The following is a 22,545-nucleotide window of genomic DNA, read 5'->3' on the forward strand; positions in this document are numbered from 1 at the left end:
TATGGAGGAGGGATCCTGGGGACATCATTGGGGTGCTCGGGTATATATATAACTGGGAGGCACGCCTTGCCTCACCAGTCACCCCGCGAAACAGTCACAGTCACCTCTCCTGCAGTCTTCCCTCCTTCCCTCCTGCAGGCACCATGAAGGTCGTGAGTATACCCTGCAGGACCTCCCTCAGAAGCTACCTTTGCATGTCACGGCCCCCACTCCGGGGCAGACGCGGACCCAAAGAGGTTATAGAGTAGAATACGCCCGCTTCCTCGTCAGATTCCTTCAATTAGATTCTTGAATCGAAGACTAAATGTTAAAAAAGAAACCAATTTAGTCTGCATTGGATCACAAAATAGTGTAGGGTAAAAAACCCACTCTTGTGTATTTGTGGAATTTATGTTAAGAATTTACACCAAGTCTTTCGCACTCTCCTGAGTGCTTTGTCAAGAGCTGAGTGTGTGAAAAGGACGAGACTTACTTCTCAACGTCTGGTCCACTTGAGAAAGCACTCAGGAGAGTGCGAAAGACTTGTTTAAATTCTTAACATAATTCACAAATACACAAGTGCAGGTTTTCATCCTATGTTATTATGTCTGTGAGAAAACATTACCATTTCTTACAAAATGCTTTCAGTTGTCATTCAGAATGAACAAAATTGTTTTTGATTTTTGTTTTTGGACATGCACTTGTTTGAAATATTTGGAGCAAAGAATGTAATTTGTTAAGAAATGTCCTCAATTGTGAGAATGAACGGGCAAATAGTTAAAGGAACATGAGATTAACCTGTTTGGCGACCCATCACAGTGTCCTCGGTCCAACAGAACCGAGGACTATGAACTATGAACTAAGGACAACAGAAGCAAGGGAAGAAGACACCCAAACTGTACCTCACTATGTTATTATGTCTGTGAGAAAACATTACCATTTCTTACAAAATGCTTTCAGTTGTCATTCAGAATGAACAAAATTGTTTTTGATTTTTGTTTTTGGACATGCACTTGTTTGAAATATTTGGAGCAAAGAATGTAATTTGTTAAGAAATGTCCTCAATTGTGAGAATGAACGGGCAAATAGTTAAAGGAACATGAGATTAACCTGTTTGGCGACCCATCAGTGTCCTCGGTCCAACAGAACCGAGGACTATGAACTATGAACTAAGGACAACAGAAGCAAGGGAAGAAGACACCCAAACTGTACCTCACTTTCAGGAATAGGTATACCGAGAGGTATATTCTCAGAGTATATACAACTAGTATATAGTTCTCATATATATACCAAGTTTTAGACCTGGATTATATTCATGACTAAAGAATAATTACTGACTGGTCAGTATAAGATTCTGTGGTGACCTATGTAACTCTCCAGAGCTTGAGAGAAGCTTAACAGTAGCCGGGTAAACTGATGAAGCTGGAGAAACTTCTAATGGTCAAAATCCCCCATTGAGTAGTTTTGAACCGGGAAGCGTTGAACCTGTGTGGCAAAAACCAAGTAGTTTTTTTTTTTAGCTTGAATCATCAATCGTGCACCTTATGCCTATGCTGTGGGAGGCAGTGTATCCCACGCCCATGCTGCAGGTGGTAGTGGGTCCCCAATACCCATACTGTGGGTGGTAGTGGACCCCCCCCCATACCCATGCTGCGGGTGAATGCCTTACCTAACCATGCCTTACCGCGGATCAACGTCTCTGTGGCCCAGTCTATAGCTCTGAGCAAGCCATCTCCTGACAGCAATAGTAGAATCAAGATCTGGACCACAGCAGCCCCACGTTAATAAACTAATTTACATTTGTGGGCGAGTTAGATCCATACAACTTTGACTTGTTTATCGTGCACACCTCTTGGCCTACATGACCCAAAGGACCCCACGAAATACCGGTTGCAAAGGTGTAAAGACATCTGAACACAAGCGTATTTAAAATAACAAGCATTCATTTTGGACGATTACGTAATTTATCTCATCAAATATTAAATCTTTGTTGAACTTTCATGTTTAATTTTATTTGTGCAACAAATACTGAAGATACACTTGTATTTGGTTTCCTAAAGCCACTCTTGCAGGAGCAATAAAAGATATTTGTTTCTGAGAATCAACTTATTTAATGTTTGTTTTTAACTGTTACAGTTTTGGTTGGTGTTGGAGTCGCTGGTGGTCGTGGCTGCCCTTCTGCTGGGTCCTAGCAGAGCAGACCCTGTACCCTTGGCCCTCGCTAGTCCGGAACCAGTGGCCCTGGCCTACCCGGATCCCCTCGCCCTGGCTGAACCTGATCCCCTCGCCCTGGCAGACCCTGATCCTGCCGCTGATGCAGACCCAGACGCTGAAGCCGATGCTGACCCTGCTGCTGACGCTGACCCCTGGGGTCGAAGATTTGGTCGCCATTATGGTCGGCGCCACCACCACCACCGTGGTGGTTACGGCTACGGGGGCTACCGAGGCTACGGAGGCTACGGTGGCTACGGGGGCTATGGTGGCTATGGTGGCTATGGTGGCTACGGTGGCTATGGGGGCTATGGGGGCTACGGGGGCTACGGGGGCTATTATCCCTATGGTGGTCTTGGCTTCGGTGTTTACTTCGGATAAATTCAAAGAGCTGAATACTGTATACTGCTGACCTGAGTTTACCATTATTCCCAGCGGAGTTTACGGTATCTTTATACCTGACAACTTGGTTGAACGTATATTCATACCGTTGAGGACCTAATGTTACTCTTAAAGAGACTTTATGTGCGTGTATACAACTGGGAACTTCACGTGGAAAAAATATATTCCTGTTGACCTTAACAGTACAAGCGACGAACTCTACATGACCTGAAGACTCACATTTAGAGTCACATGTAGAGTTCGGAACTACGAGACTTAAGACTCATCTTAATCCTTCCTGGACTAAGATCCTTAGGAACCTTCCTGTCCTGAAATCCGAGAATGCATTTTGTCCTCCGGACAGTTTCCTTCTAAATAAAAGATAGTCCTACTCTATGTAAGATGGACAAAAGATAGTCTTACTCCACGTCAAGACGCTGGTGGCTGAGTATTGTATCAACCTTATGATCTTTCCTTGTAGAGGGTAAGGAACATTGTAAGTGAATAAATTATTATAATAAAAATACCGAGGATGAATGTGTGTTTTTTCCCTGGCAAGTAAATGTTGAACAGTTTTTTTAAGCGTCTGATTACGCTACGAAATATATTACAAATTGCAATATTGCCCGTTGTTAAACCTCACACTTTATTGATAATAGCGAATTGTCTACACGGAAATACACGTGTGACTGCCTGGCCATACGGGTGTACATGTGACTATTCGGATGTACACATGTGACTTGTCTATAGTAGTAGTAGTAGGCATCCATCAGTCTCAGGAGACTATGAACTTGCGCTCTGGCGTCGGCCTGGTCTGGAGTGGCCTTTCCAGGGCGCAAAGCCACGGTAGGTTGATTCGCCCCTCTGACTTGTCTATACCAGGGTACATATGTGACTGTGTTGATTTCAGTAGTTTATTCGTGGGATAAATTACCGGATGACAGACGGGGGGGGGGGGGTCGCTGGAGTGTGTCAAGAGTCCGTTAAACACATATATGTGAAGGAATTTGGGTGGATATAAACAACAGCTGCCTCGTACGGACACTATCATGAGCATAGGTCCATATTCTCCCATACAGGGCAGGTCCTATTTATCTTAGGAGACGGTGGGCGGCGTAACGATGCAGTCCGTTGTCTTACTGCATGCGGGATACTGAAAGGATGCAGATACACGCCTCAAACACTCCCAGCGCCAGTATTTAAGGCGTACCCACCCATCCTTCTTCTGGCCTTGTTCTACTCAAATAATAATAATAATTATAATAATAATAATAATTTTTATTTAGGTAAGGTACATACATAAAGAGATTTTACAAAGTTTGTTGGCTTTATAGATAGAGCTAGTACATACAATGCCTAAAGCCACTATTACGCAAAGCGTTTCGGGCAGACAAATACACTGCGGGGCAAAGCAGGAGCAGTTCCGAGTGTCTACGAAGGCAAACTATCATACGTAACTAACTTTACCATTAGAGAGACACTTAAGTCCATCATAATTTGTGTACTTGAGACAACCTAAAGTCACAATTAATAATAATTGTAATATTAATGTCTTCTCACTGACATATTAACATTGGATAAAAACTCACACTTGAGTATTTGTGAATTTTTATGTAAGGAATTTACACCAAGTCTTTCGCACTCTTCTGAGTGCTTTGTCAAGGTCTGAGTGTGTGGTTTGGGCGAGACTTACATCTTAACGTCTAATAGATTAATTAGATGTAATAGATTAGACGTTGAGATGTAAGTCTCGTCCTAATCACACACACTCAAGACTTTAATAAAGCACTCAGGAGAGTGCGAAAGACTTGGTGTCAATTCCTCACAAATACACAAGTGTGGGTTTCTATCCTAAATTAATAATATTAATAATAACATTTACCATAGTGAGAAAATCCATCAGGGCTTTGTGGTGGGCGCGAACCTTCGACCCAGGTATTGCCAGTTCTATATTTACCAGAGTGGTGGTTCTTAACACATGGCGTATCTTGGTCTTACATACGCCATCAAAGTCTGGAGCCAAAGACTGACATACAGCAACCTTGAGTATTGAGTTCAGGCGAGCATCAGTAAGTTGAGACCGCCGCCTTGACATGCTACGTTTATTGCAGAGAAAGAGCTGTTGTTATATACGGGAGCTCAGTCATATACTGTTGTATATGGCTATATACTGTTGTATATGGCTATATACTGTTGTATATGGCTATATACTGTTGTATATGACAACAGTCATATACTGTTGTATATGGATATATACTGTTGTATATGACAAGTCATATACTGTTGTCATGTCCTTTTAACATGGGCATAATCTCTTGAGGCACAACTAGGTGAGTACTTGATCCTGGGAGAATTTAGCCCCATATATAACATGTGTCAGGATCAACATTTGAACAATTTTGACAGTTAACTTGTTGCTCATATGCAGGCGATGAGTCACAATAACGTGGCTAAAGTAAGTTGACCAGACCACACACTAGAAGGTGAAGGGACGACGACGTTTCGGTCCGTCCTGGACCATTCTCAAGTCGATTGTGATGAGGAAGTAGAGACAGGCAATAAAATACTTGTTGCTCAATTATGTCTAGCTGAAGAAATTCTGAAACTTCATTAACAGCGATGGAGAATGCGTTCCAAAAATCTTGTAAATCATTCTTCGTGCACTAAAGATAATAAATCATTCCCGAAGCTCATTCCTTAATTTAGAAGTCTTGCTGCAGTACTTTCCTGTGTTAGCGTCGGCATGTGAGGAATCCAATCAATATTGCAAAATTTATAATTGAAGATTGCAGACAGTAGCAATTTCTCAAATTCAGAAGCCACACTAGCTTTTCTACCCATCAATTGTGATTCTTATTGTAGCGAGACTAATCGCTTTTGTCCAATAAACGCTCAATTTGACAAGTGTTCCTACAAAAGTATGCTTTTTTATTGCTATAAATTTTCTGAACCTTCTGTTTGTCTGATGCTCTACTTAAAGAGGCCCAAATAACTGATATCTACTGTACCGACATTCATAAACTTCCTTCACTACGGGATCTAAACGGACCTCCTTTTAGAAAGAACAAAAAAATAGTCATTTGCTAAGACATACGCAGTAACTTTGAACTTGCTATTTGTGTGTTCAAGGTCCTGTTGAAGTAGCGACTGGGTCACGGGTCGCCAATAGAAGTGTGACCCCTAGGTGACCCCAATGTGACCCCCTAGGTGACCCCCAGGTCCCCCCCCCCCCTCCCCAGGTGACCCGTGGAGCGTAAGCCCCTCATCTTGGAGGTCCTTCACATGCGGAAGTAATGAGGAAGACTATACCCTGGAAACACAAACCGAAACTGTCTCTATTTTCCGCTTGTTACAACTTGTAATAAAGTTGTTACATCTTGGCTTAACGTGTTTATGACGTATTAGAACGTTGTTATAACTTGCTATATTGGTTGTTATAACTGGTTAGGAGGTGTTAAAACTTGTTCGAACGTTGTACCAACGTTGTAGTATCGGTGTGTGTTTGGCGGGTATACGCACTATCAAGACCAAACAAGCCGGGCCTGGCATAGACAAAAGCCAACCGGCCCAGGCAAAACCCCCACGTCAACAAATCTGGATGCTAATCACGGATAACAGAAAACGGTGCTGGCTATAACAGTTGCAGGAGGAGGAGGCGGAGGCGGAAGGAACCCGGACTGTAGTTCGAGGCAGCTCGCACCAAACTAGAATGTGAAATGTCGTCACCCTTTGCCGCTCATCAACTTCTTGGGGAACTACCAGAGTGTTACAAAGGTTCTACAAAGGCCGAGTCCAAAGTACAAATGAGTCAATAACAATGTAAATGGAGCTGTTGCGTTCAACAGACAATAGTGAAACCGTAAACAAACACACACCCTCCTCTGTCTGTCTATCTGTCTGTCTGTCTGTCTGTCTGTCTGTCTGTCTGTCTGTCTGTCTGTCTGTCTGTCTGTCTGTCTGTCTGTCTCAGTGCCACTGACAAAGGCCTGCACACAAGAGCCACTTCCCAAGACACTTCTTCTTCTTAAGTATTCTTAAGTATTACACGCCACTTCTTAAGTATTACACTTGAAAAATAAGTAGATGGGATCAATTTTTCCACACGAACTAATGTATATACAGTCTCACATTAGGGGATATTAGAATTCTTGAAGATATTTGAGAATCCACACAATATGTCGCTTGGGCCCATTGTACCTAAGAACAAAATAACATAAGAATAGAGGAAATTACAAAATGCCTATGAGCTCATGCGAAAAAGTTGTTATAGATATTGCTCGAAGCAAGAGACAGAACATGAGAGATTGTTCATCCTGTCGAGTGTGTCTGGGTACAAGTGACAGGATGAACAACGTAGCGGGTTTTCTTCCTACTGGGGGGTGGGTGGGGGTGTTGTACATGCTGGTATGGCGGTATGTCCACTCACAGGATGAGTGGAGCTACACATTACGCAATGAAATCAAATTTTAAAATGTAATTAATCTAGAGGAGCCAGGAGAGACAGGTCCTGTGTATACCCTACTACACCCTAGTCGTGTGTATGAGGGAGCAACGCTTCGAACAAACTGTTCCCTACACATGACGAGGATTTAAAGTCACTTCTCTCCGCCACTCCCCTGGGGTGCTGCTCTTCCCCGCTCCCTTATACGTGCCTCATATATGAACACAACATTTACAGAGGCAGGTATAGATATACCTGTGACACTTGGTGTCAACCCATTCACCTGGGCTTTAGGAGACTCGAACCGCAGACCCCGTGTGTGTGAGGCCGAAGATCATTTGCTGGTTACTTGCTGTCAATTCAAGAAGTTACGTTCAATATAGAGTTGTTTTATGAATGAAGGCCCCTATTAAACATATATATATATATGTGTGTGTATATGTGTTAATATATATATATATATATATATATATATATATATATATATATATATATATATATATATATATATATATATATATATGAAGCAAAATTGGACGCCCATCAAATTGGTCATTTCTTGTATTCATTGCGTCTCTTTTCTTTTTAGCAGATGTCTTGTTCATTCTAGAATTCTACAATACGTCCAATGAGGAGGCCTTACGCCTTATATGTATATGGTCACAGGCTTGTGTCAGTCTTACGTCTGACTCCCCAGTCATTGCCTGTGTGCTCTCTCCAAATATGGCTGTGAAGTAGGTAAGTTTTGTGCGCGTATGCGCGCGTGTGTGTGTGTGCGTGCGTGCGTGCAGAGGGTGGTAAAATAGGGAGTCGGGGCGGGGTTCAAGAGGGTAGGTGCATAGGCACGACGAGCAACATTCAAAAAATTCCCAATATGAAACAAAGTTTTCAGACAGCAAATCACAATAACATGTGTGAAAATGACACTCAACCCACACGTCTGAAAAGTGGCGACGTTTCGCTCCATTCAGGACTTGATAATGATCCAGGATGGACCGAAACGTCATCACTGCCTATATTTTCGGATATACGGGTTTTTGGTGCTTCATCGCGGCCAGGTTCCCGACGTGTGTGGTAAGATGGTGCAAGTTGCTTGTGGTTATTGTCGTCCTGAAGGCCAAGGTCTCGGCTGGTCAGCGGCCCCACCCCGGCCTGGAGGAGTCTCGTGTGTGTGTGTGTGTGTGTGTGTGTGTGTGTGTGTGTGTGTGTGTGTGTGTGTGTGTGTGTGTGTGTGTGTGTGTGTGGGCCAAGCCAACCCACTGGGAATGTTAGCGGATGGTCATTCTCCTGCTCTCTGTCTTTCCCTCGTGCCCTCTGTCTCTTCCTTCCCCCGTGCCCTCCCTCCTTCCTGTGTGTGTATTCACCTAGTTGTATTCACCTAGTTGTGTTTGCGGGGGTTGAGCTTTGCTCTTTCGGCCCGCCTCTCAACTGTCAATCAACTGTTTACTAACTACACTAACTACTATTTTTTTTTTTTTCACACCACACACACACCCCCCAGGAAGCAGCCCGTGACAGCTGACTAACTCCCAGGTACCTATTTACTGCTAGGTAACAGGGGCATTCAGGGTGAAAGAAACTTTGCCCATTTGTTTCTGCCTCGTGCGGGAATCGAACCCGCGCCACAGAATTACGAGTCCTGCGCGCTATCCACCAGGCTACGAGGCCCCGTAGCCTCGTGTGTGTGTGTGTGTGTGTGTGTGTGTGTGTGTGTGTGTGTGTGTGTGTGTGTGTGTGTGTGTGTGTGTGTGTGTGTGTGTGTGTGTGTGTGTGTGAAGGGGTTGGGGGAGAGAGCGTACGGTCCAACACGTGACTCAAGGGTATAAGAGGCTGCACAAACTGTGGGTCACCACAGTCTCCGACAGAACCAGTCACCCATCCAGTCTCCTGCCCTCCTGCAGGCAACATGAAGATCGTGAGTACCGACATCAAACACAGTCCCATGTTAGCCAGTTCATCCGGTCACTTAGGTGCGCCAGTCGAACGTAAGAGTTAGATCCTCAAGTTGACATTCCAGTTAGGATTTCACAGTCAGATCCACTGCTTTGATTCTAGTCACGTATCCACCATTTTTACTCAGTGGCTCTGTTGACTGTATCATATTTGCCTGTTCGATTCACCAATGATGGTGTACAGTAAACTACGTTAAATAATTCTTCCAATTACATTATATTTTTTATACCGTTACGCTTAATTAAGGCCTATGCTGGATTGTAATTGGTTCAATTAATTCCCAATGAAAGATGCTCTCTGACGGGGTCAAATGGGACTCTATTGGCCTGTAACTGGGTGACTACGTAGAACGGGAATTATAGTGTTATTCGTTCTTTTGGCAAAATCTAGGAAACAGTCAATTTTGGAGGGTTTCGCTATTAGTGATTACCGAGAAGTGAGGCCTACCTTTTTGTTGCATCGCTTAGAACCGTTGTAGGCGATGCAACCTACATATACAACCTACCTACATATATACAACGCCTACAACCTGTTGCGTTGCAATTTTAGATATCTTGACGGGGGTGGTGGTGGTGGTGTGAGTGTTCGGTTGTCAGAGAGACAAATCAGTTCCATTTTATGTGATGATCGTAACATGTCTCGTTGTTCACTGTTGCAGTTTTGTGTGGTGTTGGCTGTGCTGGTGGTCCTCCTCATGGACTCGGCCCGAGCAGCACCCGGCGCCGGCGCGGACCCGGACCCGGACCCCCATTACCATAGTTATTATGGTTACGGCCGTTACCCTGGATACGGAGGCTATGGCGGCTACGGAGGCTATGGCGGCTATGGAGGATACGGAGGATACGGTGGCTATGGCGGCTATGGTGGCTATGGCGGCTATGGAGGCTATGGCGGCTATGGACGCTACTGGGGGTAAGGTTATCGTCCTTATGGTGTTCTGGGCCACGGCATAACCGTCTTGTAACCATGTTGTTGCCGCGTCAAGAGAAACAAAAACACATTGTGACCTTCCTAAATGAAGGTCACCCGTAATCCCTGGTGACCTTCCTTGTATCTCTGAACTTGGTGACCTCCCTGGAAGGCGTCTCAACAGTCCCACACGCTGACCCCTACGAGGCACCTACGATGAATCTTCAGGTCTTACATTGGACAGCTCCAAGATACCTCCCAGAAATACATTATATGGTGATTATTTATTGGAAAACTTTGGTTTGAAGGTCTTGAATCAAGTCCTCGAGTACAAAGTCCTTAAAAGTCCTGCGGCTGAGTATAAGACTCGGAGGTTGCAAGTAGATCTATAATTTTCTGTACAAGCAACACAAGCCGGGCCAGCTCCAGGGCAAGCTGTTGACGTGCTGGTGGACCGTTAGTGGAATACCTTTAGTGGCCTCGTCAGTAGTTGATGACGAATATTTATTTAATAAAATCCAATAAATACTCAAGGCGTATTTCTCTCCAAATTGAATATTGTATGGAAATGTTAACAGGGAACAATATGTTCTTTTATCCCAGCTCCTTGTGCTGATATCCCAGCTACTTGTGCTAAATATCCCAACTCCTTGTCCTCATATCTCATCTCCTTGTACTGATATCCCAGCTCCTTGTCCTCATATCCCAACTCCTTGTCCTCATATCCCTTCCTAGGGCTGCGGACTCACTCTGGCTTGTTGCTCTCTCCTGAAGAGCACTCCGATCTTGCGGTTACACGCCTTCAATACTGGCGCTGGGAGTGTTTGAGGCGTGTATCTACATCCTTACAGCATCCCGAATACAGTAAGACAACGGACTGCATCGTCACCCCGCCCACCGTCTCCCAAGAAGAATGTGATAACCACAAATGCCAAGCTTGGACGATCTCCAGGTTCCGTTACTCCCTCCGGGGTCACGTAATCGATAGAGAGAAAGGATTATATATAAGGATAAATGAAAGGATTGTAAAGGATTATATTGACATTAGCAAACATTTGTAAATGTAGGAAACTGTCTTTTTGACTCGGAAATCCATTCCGAAAAACTGATGTTGGTGTTGTATTAACGGCAAAGTATAACTTTGTTGAAGTTATTGAGTCTTGCGGTATCGTCATGCATTGTGGACAAACAAATCTAACCTAACCTAACCTAACCTAACCTTGAACACATTCAAGGACTCTCACAACAACGTCTTACAGCTGCTACTCAAGGCACACAGAAGGTCAATAAAACGCCTCCGTGACCTTTATCAATAATGTTAAAGGATCACATATAATGAGATGAGATTCTCTCTTAGAGCCTGATGCAGAGAGCAGCGACCTGCAGTTTTGTCCCGAGTGTCACACTGGGCAGAGTGAAGCTTTTATGCCACACTGGTTTAATCTCACAGGTTATGTCACACACAAAAATGGTTGAGAACGTGATAAAAATTCCCACGTTATATATATTAAATATTAAATAAATGTAAACATATCCATTACTCCGTAACACCTCATTCATTTTACAAAGCAGATTTGTAATCAAACTATACGGTTCGTAGTGTAATTCCAGCACTGTAGCGTGAGCTTGAAGGGTTTATAAACACTTTCTATAGTAGGTAAATTTTGGACACAGGGCTTGAGTTTTGGCCAGTATGTCATCCCAGAATACATACTAGGACATTTCTTCAAGTAACTCATAGGTCTAGTTCTGCATGTGTTCCTATCTCTGTAACAGTAAAACTGTAATACCAGAAAGATCATAGATTTAACATCGATTGTGAAATACCCGTGCTGCCTATTGCGCTACGGGACACCATCAACAAGTTGATGGTTCTTCCTGGATTCCAGTTTCTTTTTGAGTGTGTAGGATTAGTTTGGGCAGGTGTGTAGGTGGAAGGATGAGATGGTTCCAGGGGATGAGAGCCACGGTCAAGGAAGACAATGGCCTGAGGGTAGAGAAGAGGCACGGACGAATTGGGATTCGTGCCTACGTGGACGCACGGATATATAAACATCCAGACGCTGCCCTTGAGACCAGTCCTCGCCAGGCAGTCCTCTTGGTCACTCACCTGCGGCACCATGAAGTCTGTAAGTATACCTTTCTCAGCTTCCTTGTCATCCAGCTAATGCTGCCAGTCTGGACAGATTCGTCTCCCTGCTCTCACAGACGTTGGTGTTGGGGTGTGTTGCTCTCACAGACGATGATCTTAGGATGTGTTGCTCTCACAGACGATGATCTTAGGATGTGTTGCTCTCACAGACGATGATCTTAGGATGTGTTGCTCTCACAGACGTTGGTGTTGGGGTGTGTTGCTCTCACAGACGTTGGTGTTGGGGTGTGTTGCTCTCACAGACGTTGGTCTTGGGGGTGTGTTGCTCTCACAGACGATGAGACAGCAACGTCTCAACGAGTTAAGACAGTGTTGTCTTAACTCTGTGAGCTCCGAAAGATAATTGAAGTATTTTCTCAATCACCTTTCACACTTAAGAAACTGTGTTTTAAGGCGGTTAATATCATTCTGATACAGATTCGACTCGCTACCTTCAGTTGCCAGCTAGCATAAATTAACCTAATTATTGTGAAACCTAACAATTATTTAAATTAGTCGAATCTAACAAAATAACCTAACCAGCTCCTAACCAGCTTCTAACCATACCTAACCTAACCTAACCTAACCAGCTCCTAACCATACCTAACCTAACCTAACCTAACCTAACCTAACCTAACCAGCTCCTAACCATACCTAACCTAACCTAACCTAACCTAACCTAACCTAACCAGCTCCTAACCATACCTAACCTAACCTAACCTAACCTAACCTAACCTAACCAGCTCCTAACCATACCTAACGTTATATAGACTATACTAACTTAACCCATCACTCTATAATATTATATAACCACCCATACACTAAATTAAGCTAATCATTTACCTAAGTTATCCATAAGCTAACCTTATTTTTCATTATATACAATAAACCTAATCTACCAACTCTGCTGTATAAAAATAAGATGACAATCAAGGGTTATAATTTTTTTTTTATTTCTGTTGAGTTCTAATGCTGACATTGAGAAAAAAAAATATTGGAATCAAACTGTGACGGTGAGAGGGGAGTTCAATGCGTCAATTTCAAGCTGTAATTAAAATATTCAATTACTACACCTGTTACGAAAATATTTGACTTGATAAAAACATATATTTAAGCGAGAGACAAAGATTGTTCCTAGTTCCGTTTTCGTTGACTGTTTCAGTTTTCTTCGGCGATGGCAGCGCTGGCCCTCCTGGCCGCTCTCCTGATGGACTCCACCCGAGCTGCACCTGGCGCCCTGGCCGACCCTGTGGCCCTGGCCGACCCTGTGGCCCTGGCCGACCCTGACCCCGTGGCCCTGGCCGACCCTGTGGCCCTGGCCGACCCTGACCCCGTGGCCCTGGCCGACCCTGTGGCCCTGGCCGACCCTGTGGCCCTGGCCGACCCTGACCCCGTGGCCCTGGCCGACCCTGACCCCGTGGCCCTGGCCGACCCCGTGGCCCTGGCCGACCCTGTGGCCCTGGCTAGCCCGGATCCCGATCCCAGCGCTCACCATGATCACCACCACCATGAACCCCCACCTGATCACCACCACCATGAACCCCCACCTGATCACCACCACCATCAACCCCCACCTGATCACCACCACCATGAACCCCCACCTGATCACCACCACCATCAACCCCCACCTGATCACCACCACCATGAACCCCCACCTGATCACCACCACCATGAACCCCCACCTGACCCTCCCGTCCCTCCAGTGCCATCTATCCCTTCAATCCCAACTGTCCATCATGCTCCCATTTCTGAATCCAGTAACAGGCGATACAGTAATTATCGCAGTTATGGCACCTATGGTGGAAACAGGTGTTATGGTGGATATTGGTGTTATAGAGGTTACAGAGGCTATGGTGGATACAGAGGGTATGGTGGATACGGAGGCTATGGTGGATACAGAGGTTATGGTGGATACAGAGGTTATGGTGGATATAGTGGGTACGGAGGATACAGGGGCTACGGTGGTTACAGGAATTACTGGGGTTAAACCTATCGCCATTATGGTGGTCACGTCTTTGAAATTTGCTTTGGATAAGCTGTAAGAAATAACATAAAACTCTTTCTCGACTTATCTGTAAAGTATATGTAAGTCATTTATGAAGACCACTTTTAGACCACTTAGTTGAACAACTTTGCCTCCTGATGCCAATCACAAATTGATAGAGAAGTTAGTTTATAAATAGACAAGCAGTAATATCATATGTAACTTTGTAACTGAGGTCCTTCAATCAATGTAAGATACTTCTCACTGTCAACATTGAACATGGAGGTGCGTATGCGCGGTGCCAAGTAGCCACTCTCATGATGGGGTGAACAATTAAGTTGTGCAGTTTGTGATCTGTCACCAGTGACACATCACATAGTTGTGCCTCCACCAGTGACAGATCACATAGTTGTGCCTCCACCAGTGACAGATCACATAGTTGTGCCTCCACCAGTGACAGATCACATAGTTGTGCCTCCACCAGTGACAGATCACATAGGTGTGCCTCCACCAGTGACACATCACATAGTTGTGCCTCCACCAGTGACACATCACATAGTTGTGCCTCCACCAGTGACAGATCACATAGTTGTGCCTCCACCAGTGACAGATCACATAGGTGTGCCTCCACCAGTGACACATCACATAGTTGTGCCTCCACCAGTGACACATCACATAGTTGTGCCTCCACCAGTGACAGATCACATAGTTGTGCCTCCACCAGTGACAGATCACATAGTTGTGCCTCCACCAGTGACACATCACATAGTTGTGCCTCCACCAGTGACAGATCACATAGTTGTGCCTCCACCAGTGACAGATCACATAGGTGTGCCTCCACCAGTGACAGATCACATAGGTGTGCCTCCACCAGTGACAGATCACATAGGTGTGCCTCCACCAGTGACAGATCACATAGGTGTGCCTCCACCAGTGACAGATCACATAGGTGTGCCTCCACCAGTGGCACATCACATAGACCTCTGACGTGGCCAAAAGTCTGGCAGCGGGTTTTTGGCCACCTGTGTACTCACCTAGTTGTGCCTGCGGGGGGGTTGAGCATTGGTTCTTTGGTTCCGGCTCACAACTGTCAATCAAATGGTTTACATATTCTGAAGCCTATTGGGCTCTATTAAATCTACATTTGAAACTGTGTGTAGAGTCTGCGTCTCCTACATCACTGGCTGATGCATTCCATTTGTTAACTCTGTGTGTGTGTGTAAAACGAAAAGTTATTCGAATATTTGAACTACTTCAACAGAAGGTGAAGTCCCACATCACCATTACAGCAACTTATGTGTGGTCCTATCTATATGTAATGCCTCTTGGTCAAGGACTGTTGTGAGGTCATAAATGAGTCAAACTAAATGTGTTTTTCTTCCATGTAAAGCGACTGATTACAACAAGAAACTCATGTACGAATTTGTCTTTGAGAAACAATTAGTTGTAATAATTATATACTGTCCTATTAATTGATTTGACAAGGAAAATTTGCTAAAGGATTCGTCGATTATATAGACCAATGAGGTGTAGAAAGTGATAAGAATCCGTTCCTTACTGGGCATGATGTTGAACCTAAATCACATCACACAGACCTGAGTGACGGGGGAGTAATTCTTTGCAAGTTACAAAATGGATTCATCGTGGACTACTTCCCTCTGCTTGGTCTTATCTAGAGTAGTGAGATAACACTCGGTACATATCGTAAGACTATCAACGGTATGCTTAGGGAGTGCCTTCTCGCCATGCCCTGTGGCTGGGGGGGTTGGTGCCCTGAAGCTACATTATACCACCCCGAAGTGGCAAAGGGAGTTAGGGGACATCAATAACAAACTATAACTAGATGCCGGTCATCCTGATTCTCCAACATACAACATATGTGGTTGGTGTGTGTATTGTCAACAATAGTGACATATTGTTGACAACATATATCAACAGGTGTGTATTTGATAACGTTAACAAGCAATCGAGACCTTCCCCCCCCCCCCCTAGCCTTTCCAACTACTTGAATACTGAACAAATCCACAAGGGCCGTGACGAGGGTTCGAACCTACGTCCGAGAGGATCCCAGACGCTGCCTTAATCGACTGAGCTACATTTGATGCATCACGCAATTGTGATTTCTGTGTGTAATGTCATATACTGGCTTAGCACTTTCTCCTGATAATTACCTGTACCTTCCCCCCCCCCCGACTTTGCTACATCTCCCTCCCTCAAAACAAATTATTTACATAACTAAGTCGGGAGAAAAGGTAATTGAGCAAAATATGATCACTTCAAAAGGGACAAAATAAACCGATTATTTGCCTCAATAATCCTTTCCACCACCGCCGGTAGGGAGCCGGTCAGCCGAGCGGACAGCACGCTGGACTTGTGATCCTGTGGTCCTGGGTTCGATCCCGGGCGCCGGCGAGAAACAATGGGCAGAGTTTCTTTCACCCTATGCCCCTGTTACCTAGCAGTAAAATAGGTACCTGGGTGTTAGTCAGCTGTCATGGGCTGCTTCCTGGGGGTGGAGGCCTGGTCGAGGACCGGGCCGCGGGGATACTAAAGCCCCGAAATCATCTCAAGATAACCGCCCATGGGATGGGTATTGGGTGCACAATAAAGAAAAAAAAGAAATGGATGGATAACAACATTCTCAAAATCAAAATTTCGAGGATTAGGCGCTCAAAAATCCTCTATATATGAACACAAGTAAAGCCAAGCTCCACATTGCTACAAATAACAATAGAAAAAAAATGAACTGTAGTTCTAGCAGCAACAACCTGCTGTATCATTAATCATTCGTATAAATAATGAAAAGATAATCATCATAATACTGTAAATAATTAAGATACAAATACGTTTATTAATAATGATAATGATAATAAGAGATTAGTGTGTGACCGCCACGTTCCCCTGACCTTCCTCACCCGCCTCTCAACACATCATTAACTGAATAATGAAATGTATTTAAAGGACTAGTTATTTAGACACCGGTAAGGCTGTCCTGTGGACAGGGAGAGGTGAACATCTGCGGGTAAGGAGAGGTGAACATCTGCGGGTAAGGAGAGGTGAACATCTGCGGGAGGAGGTGAACATCTGCGGGTAAGGAGAGGTGAACATCTGCGGGAGGAGGTGAACATCTGCGGGTAAGGAGAGGTGAACATCTGCGGGTAAGGAGAGGTGAACATCTGCGGGTAAGGAGAGGTGAACATCTGCGGGTAAGGAGAGGTGAACATCTGGGAACTATCGAGAAGTGAGCATGACAGGGCGAGGGAGATTAGAAAAACAAAACAGGACTTAAAGTAACTAAAACAGAGAGAGAGAGAGAGAGAGAGAGAGAGAGAGAGAGAGAGAGAGAGAGAGAGAGAGAGAGAGAGAGATAATAAAGACAGAGACAGACAGAGTAGAGGACATAAACCCAGTTAGTTGCGATGGCGCGACTGTTGCCCTTGACTCTGAGGGTGTGACAGAGGAAGCTTCCTTATGTATTCTATACGGAGCCTCGCCTCGGCCACAGTAGGAAACCCTTGGTTCATAGTTACTCATCCTCAGGCACCGAGCTCCTTCCCACACGTCTTGTCTCGTTCCTTTACACAGGTCTTCAAGGGGCGACATACCATTGAACCATTTTCACAAATCTTCAATTTAGCATCGACTAATTTGTAGAGATCCTAACTGTAGAGATCCTAACTTCAGACAAGGATTGCTTTAGACTGGTCTTGGTCTTGTGCCAGACTCTGGTATGTTCAACCCAGGAGCTGGGAGACTAGGATGGAGAATGATAAGTACAGGGTCGAGGGGAATAAACGTAGGGAGAGATGGGTGGCGATGAGAGTGAGCTGGATACACTCTGATAGCAGAGGATTAAGCTCTTCCCTTCTCTAGCAGAGGATAAAGTCCCGATGGGCACATGTATAAGCAAGTAGATGGGATCGCCATGAGTTCTCCCCTAGGTGTCCTGCTTGCGAACTTCTACATGGGTACCATAGAGCAGAGGGTCCTAGTTAACATGGACTTGAAACCTGCCATATACTGCAGGTATGTTGACGACATTTTTATGCAGGTACCTGATGTCAGACGTTTGCAGCAGCTGAAGGAGACATTCAAGCAAAATTCGGTGTTAAGTTTCACTTACGAGATGGAGAGTGATGGGAAGCTGCCCTTTCTAGATGTGTCAGTCACAGGAAGGAATGGTGGCTTCTACACTGCAGTCTACACTAAGGAAACAAAAATAGGAATGTGCCTTTATGCCAATAGTGACTGCTCAGACAGGTACAAGAGGAGTGTTGTCAACGCTTATGTCGACCGTGCTCTCAGCCACAGCTCTGGTTGGAAGCAGGTTGATGAAGAACTCTGTAGGGTAAGGCAGGTCCTAGTCAACACTGGCTTCTCTAACGGTTTTGTTGAAGACGTCATAAAAAGGTGAAATGCCATACAACCTCTGAAGAGTTAACTAACACAACACTTGTACCCTTTATTAGACTGTTTTCAGGAACTTCTTTTCGACAGCTCATAAAACGGAGGAAAGTGTCCTGAAAGATATTATTAATAGGAACGTTATCCCCACAGACAAAAATCAGAAGATACACAATTGACAATTTACAACAAAAACAAGAAAACGGCCAACCTACTCATGAAAAACTCCCCAGACACCAAACAGAACACCTTGAAAGAAACCAACGTCGTCTATGCCTTCACATACCCATCTGGGGACTGTCAGCCCCAAATATCTCAGTATATAGTCACGACAACAACGTCTCTTTCTAGGCGATTAACAATGCACAAACAACAGGGCTCCATCAAGGAACATATAATCTCCTCTCACAACCAGACCATCACCAGAGAAATCTTAATATGATTTCTGAAATAATACTGAAATCTCAGTATATAGGCAATACAGAAATCATCGATAGATACAGCGATAGCAGGAGACTCAACATCAGGGAGGCCCTACACATCAAAAAGTCAACACCAGCACTCAACAGCCAATTAACACATAACTATATTCTACCCACTTCAAGGACACCGAACCAGTATAGAAGCAGCAAATATGCAATATACCTATTGTGTCATGTTCAGTCTTTTGCCAGTTCACCCCAAAAAATTGTGTCATATGACCTCACCCAAAAACGAATATAAGCATGAAATGATCTATGTAAAACCCTGTTTGTGTGTGTATATATATATATATATATATATATATATATATATATATATATATATATATATATATATATATATATATATATATATATATATATATATATATATATATATATATATATATATATATTAAATATGACCGAAAAAGTAAGATTAATAATTCTAACACGAATTTTCTCAATCTTTCGTACATTACGCTTCACTGTTGGAGGTAAATCAAAAATCAATTCTCCAAAATTCATTTTTATTTCTAGTCTGACGCGACACGGGCGCGTTTCGTAAAACTTATTACATTTTCAAAGACTTTAGTTCACAAATACACAACTGATTAGAACTTACGTATCTCCAATTTTATATCTACATTTGAGTGAGGTGGGAGGGGTGATGTGGCATTAACACAAGACAGAACAAGAGGGGATATTAATAGGGTATTAAAAGTATCAACACAAGACAGAACACAAACAATGGGTATTGAATAGAAGTGTTTGTAGAAAGCCTATTGGTCCATATTTCTTGATGCTTCTATATTGGAGCGGAGTCTTGAGGTGGGTAGAATATAGTTGTGCAATAATTGGCTGTTGATTGCTGGTGTTGACTTCTTGATGTGTAGTGCCTCGCAAACGTCAAGCCGCCTGCTATCGCTGTATCTATCGATGATTTCTGTGTTGTTTACTAGGATTTCTCTGGCGATGGTTTGGTTGTGGGAAGAGATTATATGTTCCTTAATGGAGCCCTGTTGCTTATGCATCGTTAAACGCCTAGAAAGAGATGTTGTTGTCTTGCCTATATACTGGGTTTTTTGGAGCTTACAGTCCCCAAGTGGGCATTTGAAGGCATAGACGACGTTAGTCTCTTTTAAAGCGTTCTGTTTTGTGTCTGGAGAGTTTCTCATGAGTAGGCTGGCCGTTTTTCTGGTTTTATAGTAAATCGTCAGTTGTATCCTCTGATTTTTGTCTGTAGGGATAACGTTTCTATTAACAATATCTTTCAGGACCCTTTCCTCCGTTTTATGAGCTGTGGAAAAGAAGTTCATGTAAAATAGTCTAATAGGGGGTATAGGTGTTGTGTTAGTTGTCTCTTCAGAGGTTGCATGGCTTTTCACTTTCCTTCTTATGATGTCTTCGATGAAACCATTGGAGAAGCCGTTATTGACTAGGACCTGCTTTACCCTACAGAGTTCTTCGTCGACTTGCTTCCATTCTGAGCTGTGGCTGAGAGCACGGTCGACATATGCGTTAACAACACTCCTCTTGTACCTGTCAGGGCAGTCGCTGTTGGCATTTAGGCACATTCCTATGTTTGTTTCCTTAGTGTAGACTGCAGTGTGGAAACCTCCGCCCTTTTCCATGACTGTTACATCTAGAAAGGGCAGCTTCCCATCCTTTTCCATCTCGTAAGTGAAACGCAGCACGGAACTCTGCTCAAATGCCTCCTTCAGCTCCTGCAGATGTCTGACATCAGGTACCTGTGTAAAAATGTCGTCAACATACCTGCAGTATATGGCCGGTTTCAAGTTCATGTTGACTAAGACTTTTTGCTCGAAGGTACCCATGTAGAAGTTTGCAAACAGGACACCTAGGGGAGAACCCATGGCGACCCCATCTACTTGCTTATACATGTGCCCATCCGGGCTCAAGAAGGGTGCCTCTTTAGTACAAGCTTGGAGTAGTTTCCTCAGAATTCCAAGCTTGTACTAAAGAGGCACCCTTCTTGAGCCCGGATGGGCACATGTATAAGCAAGTAGATGGGGTCGCCATGGGTTCTCCCCTAGGTGTCCTGTTTGCAAACTTATACATGGGTACCATCGAGCAAAAAGTCTTAGTCAACATGAACTTGAAACCGGCCATATACTGCAGGTATGTTGACGACATTTTTACACAGGTACCTGATGTCAGACATCTGCAGGAGCTGAAGGAGGCATTTGAGCAGAGTTCCGTGCTGCGTTTCACTTACGAGATGGAAAAGGATGGGAAGCTGCCCTTTCTAGATGTAACAGTCATGGAAAAGGGCGGAGGTTTCCACACTGCAGTCTACACTAAGGAAACAAACATAGGAATGTGCCTAAATGCCAACAGCGACTGCCCTGACAGGTACAAGAGGAGTGTTGTTAACGCATATGTCGACCGTGCTCTCAGCCACAGCTCAGAATGGAAGCAAGTCGACGAAGAACTCTGTAGGGTAAAGCAGGTCCTAGTCAATAACGGCATCTCCAATGGTTTCATCGAAGACATCATAAGAAGGAAAGTGAAAAGCCATGCAACCTCTGAAGAGACAACTAACACAACACCTATACCCCCTATTAGACTATTTTACAGGAACTTCTTTTCCACAGCTCATAAAACGGAGGAAAGGGTCCTGAAAGATATTGTTAATAGAAACATTATCCCTACAGACAAAAATCAGAGGATACAACTGACGATTTACTATAAAACCAGAAAAACGGCCAGCCTACTCATGAGAAACTCTCCAGACACAAAACAGAACGCTTTAAAAGAGACTAACGTCGTCTATGCCTTCAAATGCCCACTTGGGGACTGTAAGCTCCAAAAAACCCAGTATATAGGCAAGACAACAACATCTCTTTCTAGGCGTTTAACGATGCATAAGCAACAGGGCTCCATTAAGGAACATATAATCTCTTCCCACAACCAAACCATCGCCAGAGAAATCCTAGTAAACAACACAGAAATCATCGATAGATACAGCGATAGCAGGCGGCTTGACGTTTGCGAGGCACTACACATCAAGAAGTCAACACCAGCAATCAACAGCCAATTATTGCACAACTATATTCTACCCACCTCAAGACTCCGCTCCAATATAGAAGCATCAAGAAATATGGACCAATAGGCTTTCTACAAACACTTCTATTCAATACCCATTGTTTGTGTTCTGTCTTGTGTTGATACTTTTAATACCCTATTAATATCCCCTCTTGTTCTGTCTTGTGTTAATGCCACATCACCCCTCCCACCTCACTCAAATGTAGATATAAAATTGGAGATACGTAAGTTCTAATCAGTTGTGCATTTGTGAACTAAAGTCTTTGAAAATGTAATAAGTTTTACGAAACGCGCCCGTGTCGCGTCAGACTAGAAATAAAAATGAATTTTGGAGAATTGATTTTTGATTTACCTCCAACAGTGAAGCGTAATGTACGAAAGATTGAGAAAATTCGTGTTAGAATTATTAATCTTACTTTTTCGGTCATATTTAATAATATATGTCTACAGGAAAGACTGCTACCAAAATATACTAATATATATATATATATATATATATATATATATATATATATATATATATATATATATATATATATATATATATATATATATATATATATATATTGTGACGGTAATCTCTTTCAAGAGAGATTGAGCCTGCTCTTCCCTACGTAAAGTT

General features: G+C 43.7%; 3 protein-coding genes across 3 annotated transcripts; all 3 read left to right on the forward strand.

Annotated features, from left to right (window-relative positions):
- The first annotated feature begins 53 nt into the window (after positions 1 to 53).
- Positions 54 to 3,104, forward strand: LOC123770930 (claw keratin). Its single transcript, XM_045763106.2, has 2 exons — positions 54 to 152; positions 2,116 to 3,104. Exons 1-2 carry the CDS (start codon positions 144 to 146, stop codon positions 2,569 to 2,571), a joined length of 465 nt encoding a protein of 154 aa, XP_045619062.2. The 5' UTR covers positions 54 to 143; the 3' UTR covers positions 2,572 to 3,104.
- Positions 3,105 to 11,776: 8,672 nt separating this feature from the next.
- Positions 11,777 to 15,357, forward strand: LOC138353117 (uncharacterized). Its single transcript, XM_069305905.1, has 2 exons — positions 11,777 to 12,003; positions 13,168 to 15,357. Exons 1-2 carry the CDS (start codon positions 11,995 to 11,997, stop codon positions 13,990 to 13,992), a joined length of 834 nt encoding a protein of 277 aa, XP_069162006.1. The 5' UTR covers positions 11,777 to 11,994; the 3' UTR covers positions 13,993 to 15,357.
- Positions 14,006 to 14,976, forward strand: LOC123770880 (uncharacterized). The gene is made up of 2 exons (XM_069306097.1): positions 14,006 to 14,043; positions 14,328 to 14,976. The coding sequence occupies exons 1-2, from the start codon at positions 14,006 to 14,008 to the stop codon at positions 14,974 to 14,976; spliced, it is 687 nt and encodes a 228-aa protein (XP_069162198.1).
- Positions 15,358 to 22,545: the final 7,188 nt, after the last annotated feature.

Source organism: Procambarus clarkii, chromosome 56 (genome assembly GCF_040958095.1).
Source record: "Procambarus clarkii isolate CNS0578487 chromosome 56, FALCON_Pclarkii_2.0, whole genome shotgun sequence".
In the NCBI taxonomy this organism is placed as follows: Eukaryota; Metazoa; Arthropoda; class Malacostraca; order Decapoda; family Cambaridae; genus Procambarus; species Procambarus clarkii.

What these genes read in the sequence shown, in the direction of transcription:
- LOC123770880 (XM_069306097.1), top strand. Translation starts at nt 14,006, where the DNA reads ATGGTGGTCACGTCTTTGAAATTTGCTTTGGATAAGCT. An exon ending in AAATTTGCTTTGGATAAGCT is followed by an intron (nt 14,044 to 14,327) that starts GTAAGAAATAAC and finishes TGAACAATTAAG; the next exon opens with TTGTGCAGTTTGTGATCTGT.